Source organism: Argentina anserina, chromosome 6 (assembly GCF_933775445.1).
Source record: "Argentina anserina chromosome 6, drPotAnse1.1, whole genome shotgun sequence".
In the NCBI taxonomy this organism is placed as follows: Eukaryota; Viridiplantae; Streptophyta; class Magnoliopsida; order Rosales; family Rosaceae; genus Argentina; species Argentina anserina.
This window is the reverse complement of record NC_065877.1, coordinates 3,764,761-3,779,158: the sequence shown is the minus strand read 5'-3', so window position 1 is coordinate 3,779,158 and position 14,398 is coordinate 3,764,761. Positions and strand designations below refer to the sequence as shown.

Here is a 14,398-nt window from a genome sequence, read left to right as displayed (position 1 = left end):
TGAACTTACTAAATCACCGCCAGATGTCCGTCTTTGCGGTTTGAGAGAGTGAAGCTTTACCCAAAAAATGTAGCGAAACAGATTTCAGAACGATTAGGGTGTCTTTAGAATTCTAGTGCTTGTAGACGACGTCGTTTGGATTATTAACCCCCATTTCACCAAACACGCGCGCACGACGTATAGAAACTTTAACTGCTGGGGTATGTTTGCAATCATTAAAGCGACAAATCCGTTGCAACACATCTTAATATCTTATATTATGGATCCATCCATACGTACGCACACATTCCCAAAAACTGTTCGTACCAAAATCTGTGCAACAATCAAGATCTAAATCCATATTCAGTACAACCAAAAATATTCACTTAATCCAAGACCAAACACGGATAAGAAATTTTAACCTAGCTCATTATTTTGTAGCATATATATCTTTGAAAACTGAAAGTAGAAGAAGTTCACATGTTCGTGAGACACAGAGAGTGAGAATACGCAATCTGGGAAGCTGCACCCTTATCTGGAATTTTGGGTGCATGCATAATGCATGCGTGAACTGATGAAGAAGATGAGGGTACGCACCAGTTCAAGGCGTTGCATGTGGAAACAACATCAACGTTCGCCGAGAATTCTGCTGCCACTGTGGATCACCACCTTCGATGGAATCCCTCAAAATTTCGTTTCCACGAGTTGCATTCGGGACCTGTAACTAGCATCAATATATATACAGACCAGTGACCTTATGCATGTTATGTCTGGTTACCAGCTGATTGTATGAGGGAGTTGGTATGGTGAAATAGATTAGAAACTCTTGCAAGTCTTTAAATAAAGTAGTATAAGATGGCATACCAGTTCAGATTGCTGGGCAGATATTATTGTCTGTTGAAAACTCTGCTGCACCTGTGGATCATCTTCTCGGGGGAGAGCCCTCAAACTTTTATTTCCGCTACTCGCAGGAGATGCAGCCTGTGAAGTTTATATAATGACAAATAAGTGACTCGATAATAATCATGCATACATTGAGCTCTTGTATGATACCTTATTAGATGACTCTGCATTAACCCCAGGGGACTTCTGAGAGCGGATTAGCGTATAAGCGTGTACCAGCTTATCAATCTTGTCAGCGATTTCCCATATTCTCCCACCTTTTGGCATCAAAGGTATATAAAGCCAAACGATCTCTCTGATGCATCTATCTGTTTCATTTGGTTTAGATGGCTGCATATCCATCAGCTCGTTGATGAATTTGTGTACCGTGTATTTACAACCCGGAAAACATGGAGCCTGAGCTTCTTCCACAAGTTTGATCAGCTCCGGGGTTAGTTCATTTGGCCTAACTTCTGGGTGTTCAGCTGTTGGTTCACCAGTTGCAACAGATTTTTCCATCTTTTCTGAGAAAGGTAAGACGATCTGAGATTAAATAAAATAACGGATCACTTAAGTGAAGAGCTTAATTATCAATTGTACAAGGGAAAGATTATAAAGAATAGTATACGTAAGTCAAGCACGATTGCTATATATCAGTAACCTATTTATATGATCTTCCACATGAATTTGTCTGCAAAATGAGATCCATTTCGATTCAAATACCAGTTATCATAAAAATCATTATACAGTTTAAGTGAATATATGTGGATAACCGAGCAATCTAGTTTACTAGCTCCCCAATTTGAACATTTGGGGGAAAATCATTACTTTGGAGTCTCGGCCGAATCAAAGTGTTCAGCATCAACTACTTTAGGAATGATCAATTTTCTTTACTAATCATGAACTTGGACGAAACACCAGTCTAGCTTGAAAGGGTAAAAGAAAAAAAAATGCAGAAGATGGATGTTTGGGACTAGAGAGCCACCGTACCATTGAACCCTAAAGTAAAAGGAAAATCCATGCTAAAAATTTCTGGTCCTTGATTAACAGAACTGACATCCAGAAAATCAAAATTCAGAGCATAAGTTGCTTACACAATTTGTTGGTTTGAATATATACCACTTTCGAAGTTTTTAAGACAAGTAGTACGAAATCGCATATACATACCATCAAACAAAGATACTCTCATAGTTGTCCATTTCACCACTACTGCTTACTTGATCGTCAATTTGTAAAGTTTCAAGTTCAATTCCTACATAGACTGTAGTTTGATCACAACGTACTATTCAGATATATATATAGTATAAACCATGCACGCTCAAAGGAAAAGCCGAACTTCGGAACTCTCACCAGTAAGAATCATAAGTAAACCGAAAGAGAAGTAGATGATTGTTTGGTAATGAAGAGAAGATAGAAGATGTTAGTTATAGACAGCTTACTGAATCAATTAAGGGGCACAGCTCGAGAAGGTAATCAAGGGGCACAGCAGATCAGAGATCGACCTTTCCTCGGCAACGAGTGGGAGTGGGAGTGGGAGTTGCAGTGCGGGGAAGCCACCTAACAAGAGGTTTTGTACAAATTGTTTACAGTACCGAGGAGTTTTTTTTTTTTGGAAATATCACATCATTTCTAACCGCTTTATATTGCTAAATAATTAATTACTCTTCATAATTTAAAACAAAAATGTTCAATTTTCTGATATAAAAGCAAAAACAATTAAAATAGAAAAATTAATATATTATAACTTATTCATATGTTTGGATCCGTAGACCAGTCGTTGTACGTGCTCATCACATGGCGTTTTAAGAGTCCAAACATGTTAAGAGTTGTAGTTCTCACTCAATATGACTTTGAGGAAAAAATGCAATCCAATAATTCATGGAACTTGTTAGCTAAAAGCCTAAACTCAGTCTTTGCCACATGTTTTCATTATTTAGAATATTAGAATAATGTTAAAAGTTTTAGATTTTAAGACATTTTTTTTCGTTCCCACCATCTCTTTGAAGGTTATGAATAGTTATGTTACGGACTTAACTATTTAGCTGCCACACTTAGTCAATGTGGCGTTCTATTACCTAGGAGCCAGCGTTATTTAACATGACAATAGATTGCTTTCGTTATGCTTTGGACTCATCAGGTAATCGGCTCTAGACCCTGACAAATTTGTGTTGGAATGGTATAATCTCTTCTTCGGCGTCAAGTTCTTAACTAGCGACAAACTCCTTAAATTTAACCGGATCGGCCTGCCTAAACTCCAAAGGACATCACACATGCTCTCACACTCTTTGATCTTGGAGCAATCAGATAACATATGCATGAGGCTCGTAAAACCAACGATGTCCACGATAGACACTCCCAAAAGTGGGACGTAACATCCTCCCCCACCAACATACACCTATGATGCCTAAAAGATGAAATGAGTTCTCAAAGATGGCTCAACAAAGCTTTGCGCTGGATTTCTCGTCCAGTCTTTCCTTTAGAGGCGCCCTGCCTACTCGACTCCACTCGTGGAGACCCCCCGTATCTAGGGACATGGCGATACGTGTGAGTGCTTGGTGACATAACAACAATGGTGTTGGATTGGCTATGATCTCACTTATAACGGACCTAGTCATTCGGCTGACACACTTAGTCTATGCAGCGCTTCATCACCTAGGAAAGTTATTAAATAACGATAAACTCCCTAAACTTAACCGGGTCGGTTTACTGAAATTCAGAAAGTCAACACACATATGCTCCCACACTCATTGATTTTGGAGCAATCCCACATATGTATGAAGCTCATAAAATCAACGATGTCCACGATAGACACTCCCTAAAGTGAAATATGACAACTAGCTCTATTACACTGCATATAACCAAAAACATGTGTAGTTACTTAATAACAGGCGCATATCTAGGGGGTTTGTGGGGGGACTCAAGTCGCTCAAAGAATTTGGGAAATAATTAACCAAGTATATGTCATATGTTCATATGGTGTAGTTTTGTATGTTTGGTTTTGAAGTTTTGTTAATATTAAGCCCACTCAAGATCAAATCCCAATAAAATATATATTTTTGTGTCTATTTTTTCATTTACTTCTAAATTTCCTCGATTTCTTTAACAAGTAATTAGTCTATTTTATTTTCATTAGGCATTAATTGTAATTAAGCTCTTTGATTAATTCTAAATTTCTCTTTGCAATTGACTAAACGTATAGTAATTATGAATGAATTGTTATTTCATATCAACAAGGTATATATCTAATACATTATAGTTAAATATTTTATGCATTATAAATTTATATCACTTTGGTCGTTGAGAAAAAAAATTCAAGTTCCCCGAATTTTGAATTATGGATCTGTCACTGCTTAATAATACTAATAATATATATGATTTGATAAAGGAAAACTACAATTAACCGACTACGCAAAATCAAATTCTTGAGATACGAAAAATGGCATTCCGCAATCCGCATTGCAGCTTCTCACTTCTTTATTTATTTAAAATTATAAGCATAAAATTTAATCAAAAGAAAGAAAACTCGGAATGAAGAAAAAATTCAGGGCTAAATTATACGTTCTTTTGTTCCCCGCCATGATAATCCTTGTAGCCAATCAGTAGTGTACTATTACGCGTCATTTGTACGTGCACACAGTAGAATTTTCAAGTGTAGATTTGGATGGAACAATAAAACAATATATACAGTACGTAGAAATGACTCGAGCACAAGGAAACCATGTGATGAATGACACAACTGGAGAAAGAACGAGTACGTTTGAATACAATAGTGCCCACTGCCCAGTAACGAGAGTGAACAGTCATGAGAGTGATGGCACACTCATCAGAACATCGACAACGCAGCATGAACCCCTACAGTTTTGTGGAAAGACGTATTGAACAGTCTGATCAAGCTGCAAAGTTTCTGCTTCTTTTTCCTTTCTTATACATTTAACTTCTCCCAATACGTTTGATTAGACAATACATACCAAAATGACGATGACACAGTCCTGCGTATGCAAAAGTTATGACAGATCAAATAACCCTTCATTAAGATTTAGTTAGAGTGGGTACGTATTTGAATGGTTCTTTAGGGTTTCTTGTGTGTATCGCATGATCCGATCTGAACCTGTTCTTAACTAGCATTCCGTACTCTTTGTAATTTAGTTGGAGAAGTTCAGCCAGATTGCCAGAAAGATCAAATCGATAAGGGTTTATGGCAAACAGAGACTTCAAAGTTCAAATTACTAGACAGAGTACGTGGTTCGCGGGTTCGAGATGATAGCATCAGGGGCGTTGCTCTTTGTGATTGGCAACTGGATTTCACATCGCAGCATCGATTCCTGCTGTGAGAACTGCAGAGAGAAGGTGTGCAACTTCTGCAAGCAATTAAGAAAGGATGAACAGTGTCCGTAGTTCCGTACACCACAAACTAACTAGTGTTTGGGGTGGGGATGGGGTGGCAATCACTAATTAGGGGTATGTAAACAGAAATTTGTCCATGCTAAATAGACGTGTAGATATTGTTCCTCTTGATTACAGTCATTTGTAATTTACTCACCTAGTAGAACATAACTCGGCTCCAATGCTCCATTGTCAATGTAGTTTCTTTCTATATCGAAATTCAAAAGTGATCAGGACTTTTCTGTGGTTTTCTTGATAATGGGTGTACATCTAGGTAGGAGGATTTGAGTTCTGGTTTCTAGTGGCTGTGCTTGCTAAGTTACGATTAGCTATCCATATATTAGCTCAAATTTCTAATACCTAATTGTATAGTCTAATGGTCATTTGTACATGTGATGTTACTAATTTAAGTTTCCATGCCACCTAATGATCGTATGATCTCTACGCGCAACTTCACAACTTCAAAAAAAGAAAAGAAAAGAAAAAAGAGATTAACCACTTACCTTTAGCTTTTATGAGAGTCTTGCAAAGTTGTAAATATATTTTGAAGTCTGAATCTACGCACTTTCTAAATGATCATTGGGTATGAACAAGGTGATCGATCAAAGAAATGGACAAAAGAATTTCATATATTAATCTAACGTAATGTAAAAGGGTGACAACAAATAAACAATTTCAATAAGACAAACCCTTTGCATTTCTGCTAGCTACAGTAGTTCACAACTCGATCTCGCAATCATTTTAGTTAGTTCACAACCCCGCACTTTTTTCTGATCTCACCTTGTTGTCCTGTGAGGACATCAAGGGAACCCATTTTTACCATAGCGGGTGCAAACTTCTTAGCCGAAGCTGGACCAAATCTAGCATTATTCCTCACCATCCCTGCCGTTGAATGGCTGCTAAAAAGAGTTTGATCCGACGAAAGTAGGCCGCGATGGTTCATCAAGTTAGTGTAGTACTTATTGTCTAGCCTGTTTGGTGTAAGACCATCAAGTTGGATCACATTGTTTGATGAGGATGGAGGGCACTTGGCTTTCAAGTCCCGAGCAAACTTGGGATCCAAGGAAGGGTCTTGTGGATGAGTTTCATTGAAGGAATACAAGCGGTTTGAGAAGGAAGAACAGTGTGACACACCAATGGAATGTGCTCCAGATAGTGTGACCATTTCATCTAAGCTAAAGCCTTTGCGTGCGAAACTGGCTCCAAGCTCCTTAGCATTCGAAGAAGGAGAGGGAAGATGTTGCGAAGGCTCGTCAAATAGTGAAGCCCTTCCGTCACGCCGCCCTGAAGGCACTTGGTAGTTTATGCCACCAACTGCCAAGGCACCGTCACGAGCCGCAAATGTAAGAATGTCAGCACATGACACAGTTCTCGGGCATAGAGTTTCAAGTTCCGCCTTTGCCTCATCAATCACTTCAAAGCCTCTTAAGCTTCCTTTGTTTTCTGGATGCTCTTGTTCGGATTGCTTTCCAGGAGTTGATTCAAGTAGGACAGATGCATCACAACCCTGTAAAATTCAGACATTTGATTACGTTCTATGTAATAACTTCGTCACGAATGAGAAATGAAGATGTATACATACCTAACAAAGCAATCATGGAAATGCATTCTAATGAGGCCAGCAGCAATGCCAGGATTCCTCGGCTTTGATCACCGCTTTTCTCACAATTGCTTCTGCAGAAGGACAAGTTGTTCTATAGAAGCCAACTCTGAGAGTTACGGCCGATGACATTAAGACCGTCATGGACATGGTTAGGAATATCAAACACAACCTTAACATTAAGTTACTCATTTCAAACTTCAAAGTATAGTGAAGCCGGTGGGACTACGAAGGACTGATTAATTGGAATTGAGTGAAGTGGTGAAGATTAAGTTAACAGTTGTAATTACATTAGTATTTATAGTTTAAGAAGAAAGGTGAAGTATGGTTTTGGTGAAACGCGTATAGTTTCAAATGCAGGTTCTGCAAGCTGTCTAAGTTTGAAATGTTTAAATATAGCAAAGTTTCACTTATATTTTGAAGATGTCAACTGGCAATCGTTGTCCATTTTGGTAATGTTGTCCACTTCGTGACAAACTGGCATAGCTAGCATTGTTTCTAACGTTTTCTTATAATATTTTTTGCAAATCGTACACTAAGATTTGTATCGTATTTAGTTGGCTAGCCAGTAATGGCTTCTAGTTTACACTCAAACAGAACATAAGTTAAGCGGTAATGAACAAATGAACTTGATGTGCGTTGAGAACCAATAACAATGCATATGTTTTTGGTGTTTGACCGTGCACCAATTGACTTAGCAATGGCACTGAGGCTTCTTCCTTGGACCTTGGTATTATTAATAGCTCAAGGTGTACGACAGAGATCTAATTTGTGGTTGACTTGGTAATGAAGCTAATTACTTTAACAACAATATTAGCCTCTAGACATGCATGACAAAATAACCATGGCATTTGCGGCAGCCCTTCTTTTGTTTCGAGGAAACGTGGACTTAATCCTATAGAACTATCCAGTATTAACTACTGCTATTTATACATTTGGCATGTCATGGATTTCTGGAAATTAACCTTCTTCCTGGGCATTTCTCAATCTAAACACTTAATTAGGAGACTGATCGATGCAAGAGAACAAGAACAAAAACTTCAGCTAGATCAAGTCTTAGGCATATTATTAAACTACCTAGCTAAGGCTACACAGGTCATCAGCCATACCCAAGGCTGCTCCAAGAGGGCATGAAAACTGAAAAGACCTAGCTAGCTAGAAGCCTAGAATGAGGGTATATGATCATAGCAAGGAAAAAGTCTTGAATGGGGTTGCCGACTTCCGTTCAATATTCCAACTTTAACACAAATCCCGACTCTTCATACGACGTATCAACGTATCTTACTGAATGTTGTTAACGACTGTCCAAATTAATCTAATGGTGGTACGATATTCAAATCCAAAACCTTCTCCTTAACTCCATCGAACATGCACTGATGCTCCCAATCTTCAACACACCGGAGAAATGGGGAGATTTGTCCTAACTTTAACAATAGCGTCGGCAGTTTACTCCATTGATCTGACTATTTGAGTGATCAACTTCAATATATGAAAGTTACCTAGGTGAGTCACAATGTCTCCTTTCGAGGTGTCAAGAATCACATTAGCTTTCGGGATTATGTCTAATTATCTATACTTTTAAGGGGGAAAACAGGATAAAATAGAAGCCCAATGGAAGGCCCAGAAGATAAAACAGAACAGTTTTCCTATATCAGCACAACATTGGAGCAGTGAAAGGACTCTCCCGAGTCTCCTTCATTCCCAAATCACAATTAAAGCAAGCCATTTGTGGCTCTCTGAGGGCAAATGGAGCCATTCCAGGAGCTTTTCTTTTTAGGTCAGGTTTCATCTTTATTGCTTGATTTTTTAACTACGCTTTACATTTACAATTACAGGTAAATCGTTTCAAAGTCTGATTAATTTGGATGGTTTGTGTTAGGAGTTTGCTGAAAATGTGGCTGCAAATCATGTTTTAGTCTCTGTACTGGGTTTACAAAGCTGCCGAGGGGCTTGTTCTTCAGTAAGCCTATCAATCACTTTGCTTAATGTTATTGATTTACATATTGATGAACCCATTTGACTGTTTAGTAGTTTGTTTGATTTCAGTTGTCATTTCCTAGTTTACTGAATTCTTACTTCAGTTAATTACCATCGACATGGTTCACTTCACTTAAAAGTATTCATACATCGTAATAATTTTCTCTTGTGTTCTTGATCATTGACTACTTTTAGGTGTGTAAAGTGTGTTACAAAGGAAAAAGGAAACAAAATAGAGGTATAATTTCATTTTAGTCTCGATCAGACAATCTAATTACATATCATCAAATCAAAACCTCAGTTTGATGTTGAAGGATGCAGTATGGCCACTATATTGATATGTAAAACTCAGAATATTGATCTGTTTTGGTCAGACTCATGATATGCCCTTGTTCTAGACAACGTTAGTTGTGTAGAGCAATATTATTGTGTTTATGACTATTAAAATTTTGAATTGCAGTAAGCATGCGCATAAATACGCATCCACAATCTGGTGTATGGCTGATTACATATAGGCTTATGTAACATAGTTGATTACAAGTCCAGTTGCGGAAAAGAAGAAGCCATTCTTAGAACTCGCAGGAATTTTGAAGAGTGAGGAAGATGTATCAGAGCTTGTTTCTCATCCTAGTGGAGTTTGGTGCAGCGCTGCATACCATACATACCGAATTAGACGGTGGATAGAAGGTGTCTTAAAATGCACATGGGATTTGTGGGGTGTATGAATGGTGGATTAGAAGCGCTGCACTCATGCAGCGCTGTACCATAGAATTTTCCGTTTCAGTAGTACTGTTTCCTTGTTTTGGGTCTAGATGGGTCTTAATTAAACTAAGACTTTCCAGTTTCAACTGATGTTGATTTTGACCCAAAAAAATAACTGATGTTGATTTTCATCATGTCTTAGTTAATTTTAATATCATCGTCTAGTTCTCTTCTCTTATCAAAATTTGACGTACAATCACTTAATTAGAAGAATCAATAAACCTCATTGTCTTTTATTTTGCCGGTAATTCGAGTATAGAACCTCCGTGACGCAGTAATACAAAGTTGGATACTGCTATCACGAACGACCTTGCAATTCAAGATGAATCTTCAATCCGAATCACAAATCCAGATCCTTATTGAACCCTAAACAACTAAGCACAATCTTTCCCGCCATATTTTCAACAGAGAATAATAATTTTCCCGCCACCGTCCAACTTCCCAAAGCCCAAGCCCAATCCCCCCACTTCTATTTCCCTCTCAACTCCAACGACGCCGTTTGGCACATATTCCCTTGCACTGACAAACCCCACCCCAAAACCCCAAACTATCCCTCTCAAAACTCCCAATGACCGACACACCACACGAAAACAAGAAGTCATAAACCCAAAGGTCAGGCCCATTTTCGTCACTCCACAAAAACAACCCCTCCTCTTCTAGAGCCCTTGAAGGCAAAAAAGCCTCATTCTCTCACTCTCTCTGAATCGAAACCCTTTCTCTCTGTAAATTTCTAATGGAAAACTGGAAACCCTATAAATACCCACCTCGACTTCTCCCTCTTCTCTTCTAAAGCTCCCACCTTTCACTCTCCCCTCGCTTCTCTCTCTATTGGGTTTTCGTTTTGGTTAGAATCGGGGGACTTGGGCGCGCCGCCAGGGTTGCATAGCGAAACCCTAACCCTAGTTCGCATTGTGGGCGCCGCGATATTTCGCCGGAGAACAACCGCCGGAGGCACCGAAAGGTATGAATTCCACTTGGGTGATGATATCTGTGGATTCATTGAGTAGTTTTGTGCTGTAATTTTGGGTTGTATGAAGCAGATGAAGACCTAATTAGGGTTTCGAGTTTGGGGATTTCGAAAAATTGAAAAGGGGTTGTGATATTTTGGTACTGTAGCTTTTGAATCTAGCGATTTGGGGTCGGGTAAGCACTTTGGGGAAACCCTAAAATTCTACTGTATATCGATTTTGAACTTTTTGGTATGTGAAATTTTAGTACTAAAATGATCAATCAGTAAATGAGACGGAAGATTGCTTTTTTATTTGTTTTCTCTGCATATTAGGATTGCTAGCTACTTCGATTTATTATGAGAATGTATTTGTTTATGAATGTTGCGAATTGTTTCGTTTGATGCCGATTAATGTAGTAGAGGGACTATGTTTGCTATGCAGAGTGAGTTTGTAATGGCTGATAATCGAAATGGAAATAGCAAGACACCTACGAAGGGTGGTGGAGCAGGAAATAACCCCTATGCCATCGATTTGAATGTCTTCAGTCAGAGATTGAAGGCCTTCTATTCGCACTGGAATGAGCACCCTGAGTTGTGGGATTCTAGTGATGTTGTTGCAATTGCAACTCCGCCGCAATCAGATGAAATCCGGTACCTTAAGTCTTCGGCATTGCAGATGTGGTTGGTTGGTTATGATGTTCCGGACACCATAATGGTTTTTATGAAGAAGCAGATTCATTTCTTGGGTAGTCAGAAGAAGGTGTCTTTTTTCCAAGGTGTGAAGAAGTCTGCGAAAGAGGCGGTGGGTGTTGATGTTGTGACGCACGTGAAGGCAAAGAATGATGATGGCAGTGCTCTGATGGATGCTGTTTTGGGTGCAATTGATGCTCAACCAAAGGCTGATGGTCATGATACTGTTGTTGTGGGAAGGATAGCGAGGGAGGAGCCAGAGGGGAATCTTTTGAAATTGTGGTTTGAGAAGCTGAAGAGTGCAACTGTTCAGCTTGGTGATGTAACAAATGCGCTGTCTGACTTATTTGCTGTCAAGGAGAAAGAGGAACTCGGTAATGTCAAGAAAGCTGCTTACTTGAGTTCTGTTGTCATGCAGAAAATGGTGACGAAGCTTGAGAGTGTTATTGATGATGAGAAGAAAATCTCTCACTCTGCTTTGATGGATGAGACAGAGAAACTTATCCTTGAACCTTCTAAAGTTGGTCTGAAGCTCAATCCTCAGAATGTTGATATCTGTTACCCTCCGATCTTTCAAAGTGGAGGAAAGTTTGATCTCAGGCCTGGTGCTGCCAGTAATGATGAAAGCCTTTATTATGATCCTGCCAGTGTGATCATATGTGCTATTGGGTCCCGTTATCACAATTACTGCTCGAATGCTGCTCGGACTTTTCTGATCGATGCCAATTCCCTTCAGAGCAAAGCATATGATGTTCTTCTCAAGGCCCATGCTGCAGCTATTAGTGAGTTGAAACCTGGCAACAAGGCCAGTGCGGCATATCTAGCTGCATTGTCTGTTGTAGAGAGGGATGCTCCTGAACTTGTTCCTAATCTGACAAAATCTACTGGGACAGGCATTGGTATTGAGTTCCGCGAATCTGGGTTAAATCTTAATGCAAAAAACGACAGGGTGGTGAAAGCTGGCATGGTTTTCAACGTGGCACTTGGTTTTCATAACTTGCAGAGTGGTATCAGTAATTCAAAGCACCAGAACTTCTCCTTGCTGCTGGCTGACACGGTTGTTGTCAACCATGACAAACCAGAGGTGCTGACAGGAAAGGTCTCTAAAGCTGTTAAGGATGTAGCATACTCCTTCAATGAAATTGTTGAAGAAAGGCCTGAGAAAGGAAAAGGTCTGGCTAGTGGAACTGAGGCCTTGATATCTAAAACCACCCTGAGGTCAGAAAACAATGAAAAATCAAAGGAGGAGCAACGCAGGCATCACCAGGCAGAACTTGCCCGCCAGAAAAATGAAGAAACTGCACGCAGGCTGACGGGTGATGCACCTGGATCAGGTAATAATCGGTCCACTGCAAAGTCTTTATCTGATTTAGTTGCCTACAAGAATGTAAATGATCTCTCTCCCAAAAGAGATCTGATGATTCAAGTTGACCAGAATAATGAAGCTGTTCTTTTGCCTATATATGGGAGCATGGTCCCTTTTCACATCGCCACCATAAAAACACTAAGTGTCACATCGGAGTCGGCCAGCGCCTATCATTATATCAGAATCATCTTCAATGTTCCTGGGACACCCTTTAGTCCCCACGATTCAAACTCACTGAAAAACATGGGTTCTATATATCTAAAGGAAGTTACATTTCGCTCTAAGGACCAAAGGCACATGAATGAAGTTACACAGGTGATCAAGAACCTCCGGAAGAAAGTTGTGTCCAGGGAGAATGAGAGAGCTGAGAGGGCAACACTTGTTACTCAGGAGAGACTCCAATTAGCTGGTAACAAATTTAAGCCGTTGAGATTGAGTGACCTGTGGATTCGACCTGTTTTTGGTGGACGTGGCAGAAAGATTCCGGGTACTCTTGAAGCTCATGCAAATGGGTTTCGTTATTCTACCACCAGGCAAGATGAGCGAGTGGATGTGATGTATGCAAATATTAAGCATGCTTTTTTCCAGCCAGCAGAGAATGAGATGATCACTCTTCTTCATTTTCATCTTCATAATCACATAATGGTGGGTAACAAGAAAACCAAAGATGTGCAATTCTATGTGGAAGTTATGGATGTAGTTCAGACCTTGGGAGGTTCAAAAAGATCTGCCTATGACCCAGATGAAATTGAAGAAGAGCAGCGAGAGAGAGCTAGGAAGAATAAAGTCAACACTGACTTTCGAACCTTTGTGAGTCGAGTACAGGATCTTTGGCAGCAACCCCAGTTTGAAGCCCATGAACTTGAGTTTGATCAGCCCCTCAGGGACCTTGGTTTCCATGGTGTACCTTATAAATCCTCTGCATATATCGTCCCTACTACAAATTGCTTGGTTGAACTGATTGAAAATCCTTTTCTAGTTGTCACTCTTGCTGAGATTGAAATTGTGAATCTGGAAAGGGTGGGGCTTGGACAGAAGAATTTTGACATGGCAATTGTGTTTAAGGATTTTAAAAAAGATGTTCTTCGGATAGATTCGATCCCATCCACATCACTTGAAGGTATCAAGGAATGGCTTGACGACACAGAGATCAAGTACTATGAGAGTAGAATGAATCTGTCGTGGAAACCTATACTGAAGACAATTACTGAGGATCCACAGAGCTTCCTGGATAATGGAGGTTGGGAGTTCTTGAATTTGGAAGGAACAGATTCAGACTCTGATCAATCTCAGGAGTCAGACCAGGGTTATGAACCATCTGATATGGAGCCCGAATCAGAATCAGAGGATGATTCTTCTGATAGTGCATCTTTGGTGGAGTCTGAGGATGATGAGGAGGAAGAATCGGAAGAAGTCTCGGAGGGTGAGGAGGGGAAGACATGGGAGGAGTTGGAGAGGGAAGCAAGCAATGCAGACAGGGAGAAAGGCAATGAGTCGGACAGTGAGGAGGAGAGGAAGAGAAGGAAGATGAAAGCTTTTGGCAAGGCTCGAGCCCCTCCTGCTAGTAGTATCCCAAAGCGGTCCAAGTTTAGGAGATAGATATGTGGTTGTTTCTTTTCTACCTTAGTTATTATGTTATGCTTTAATGGTGGCTGATCACATAGCTTGGAACTCTTATATTTAATTTCTAGTAGTTTGGTTTTCATTCTAATAGGTTATGTTGAAGTCTTCGAGATTTTTATTTTGCTTGTAAATTGGTAGCATCCTCGCTGGAAGTAAAAGATCCATGGTTCTTTTTCCTATGGTTTTC

At 39.7% G+C, this 14,398-nt stretch overlaps 1 protein-coding gene and 1 pseudogene across 1 annotated transcript; one reads left to right on the top strand and one right to left on the bottom strand.

The window, feature by feature from the left end:
- Positions 1-5,989: 5,989 nt before the first annotated feature.
- Positions 5,990-7,036, bottom strand: LOC126799740 (peroxidase 5-like; annotated as a pseudogene).
- A 3,289-nt stretch (positions 7,037-10,325) lies between these two features.
- On the top strand, positions 10,326-14,390 carry LOC126799719 (FACT complex subunit SPT16-like). The gene is made up of 2 exons (XM_050526976.1): positions 10,326-10,544; positions 10,975-14,390. The coding sequence occupies exon 2, from the start codon at positions 10,987-10,989 to the stop codon at positions 14,185-14,187; it is 3,201 nt and encodes a 1,066-aa protein (XP_050382933.1). The 5' UTR covers positions 10,326-10,544; positions 10,975-10,986; the 3' UTR covers positions 14,188-14,390.
- The last annotated feature ends 8 nt before the right edge of the window (positions 14,391-14,398 follow it).

Coding starts and splice junctions, on each gene's coding strand:
- LOC126799719 (XM_050526976.1), top strand. CDS start 10,987: ATGGCTGATAATCGAAATGGAAATAGCAAGACACCTACGAAGGGTGGT.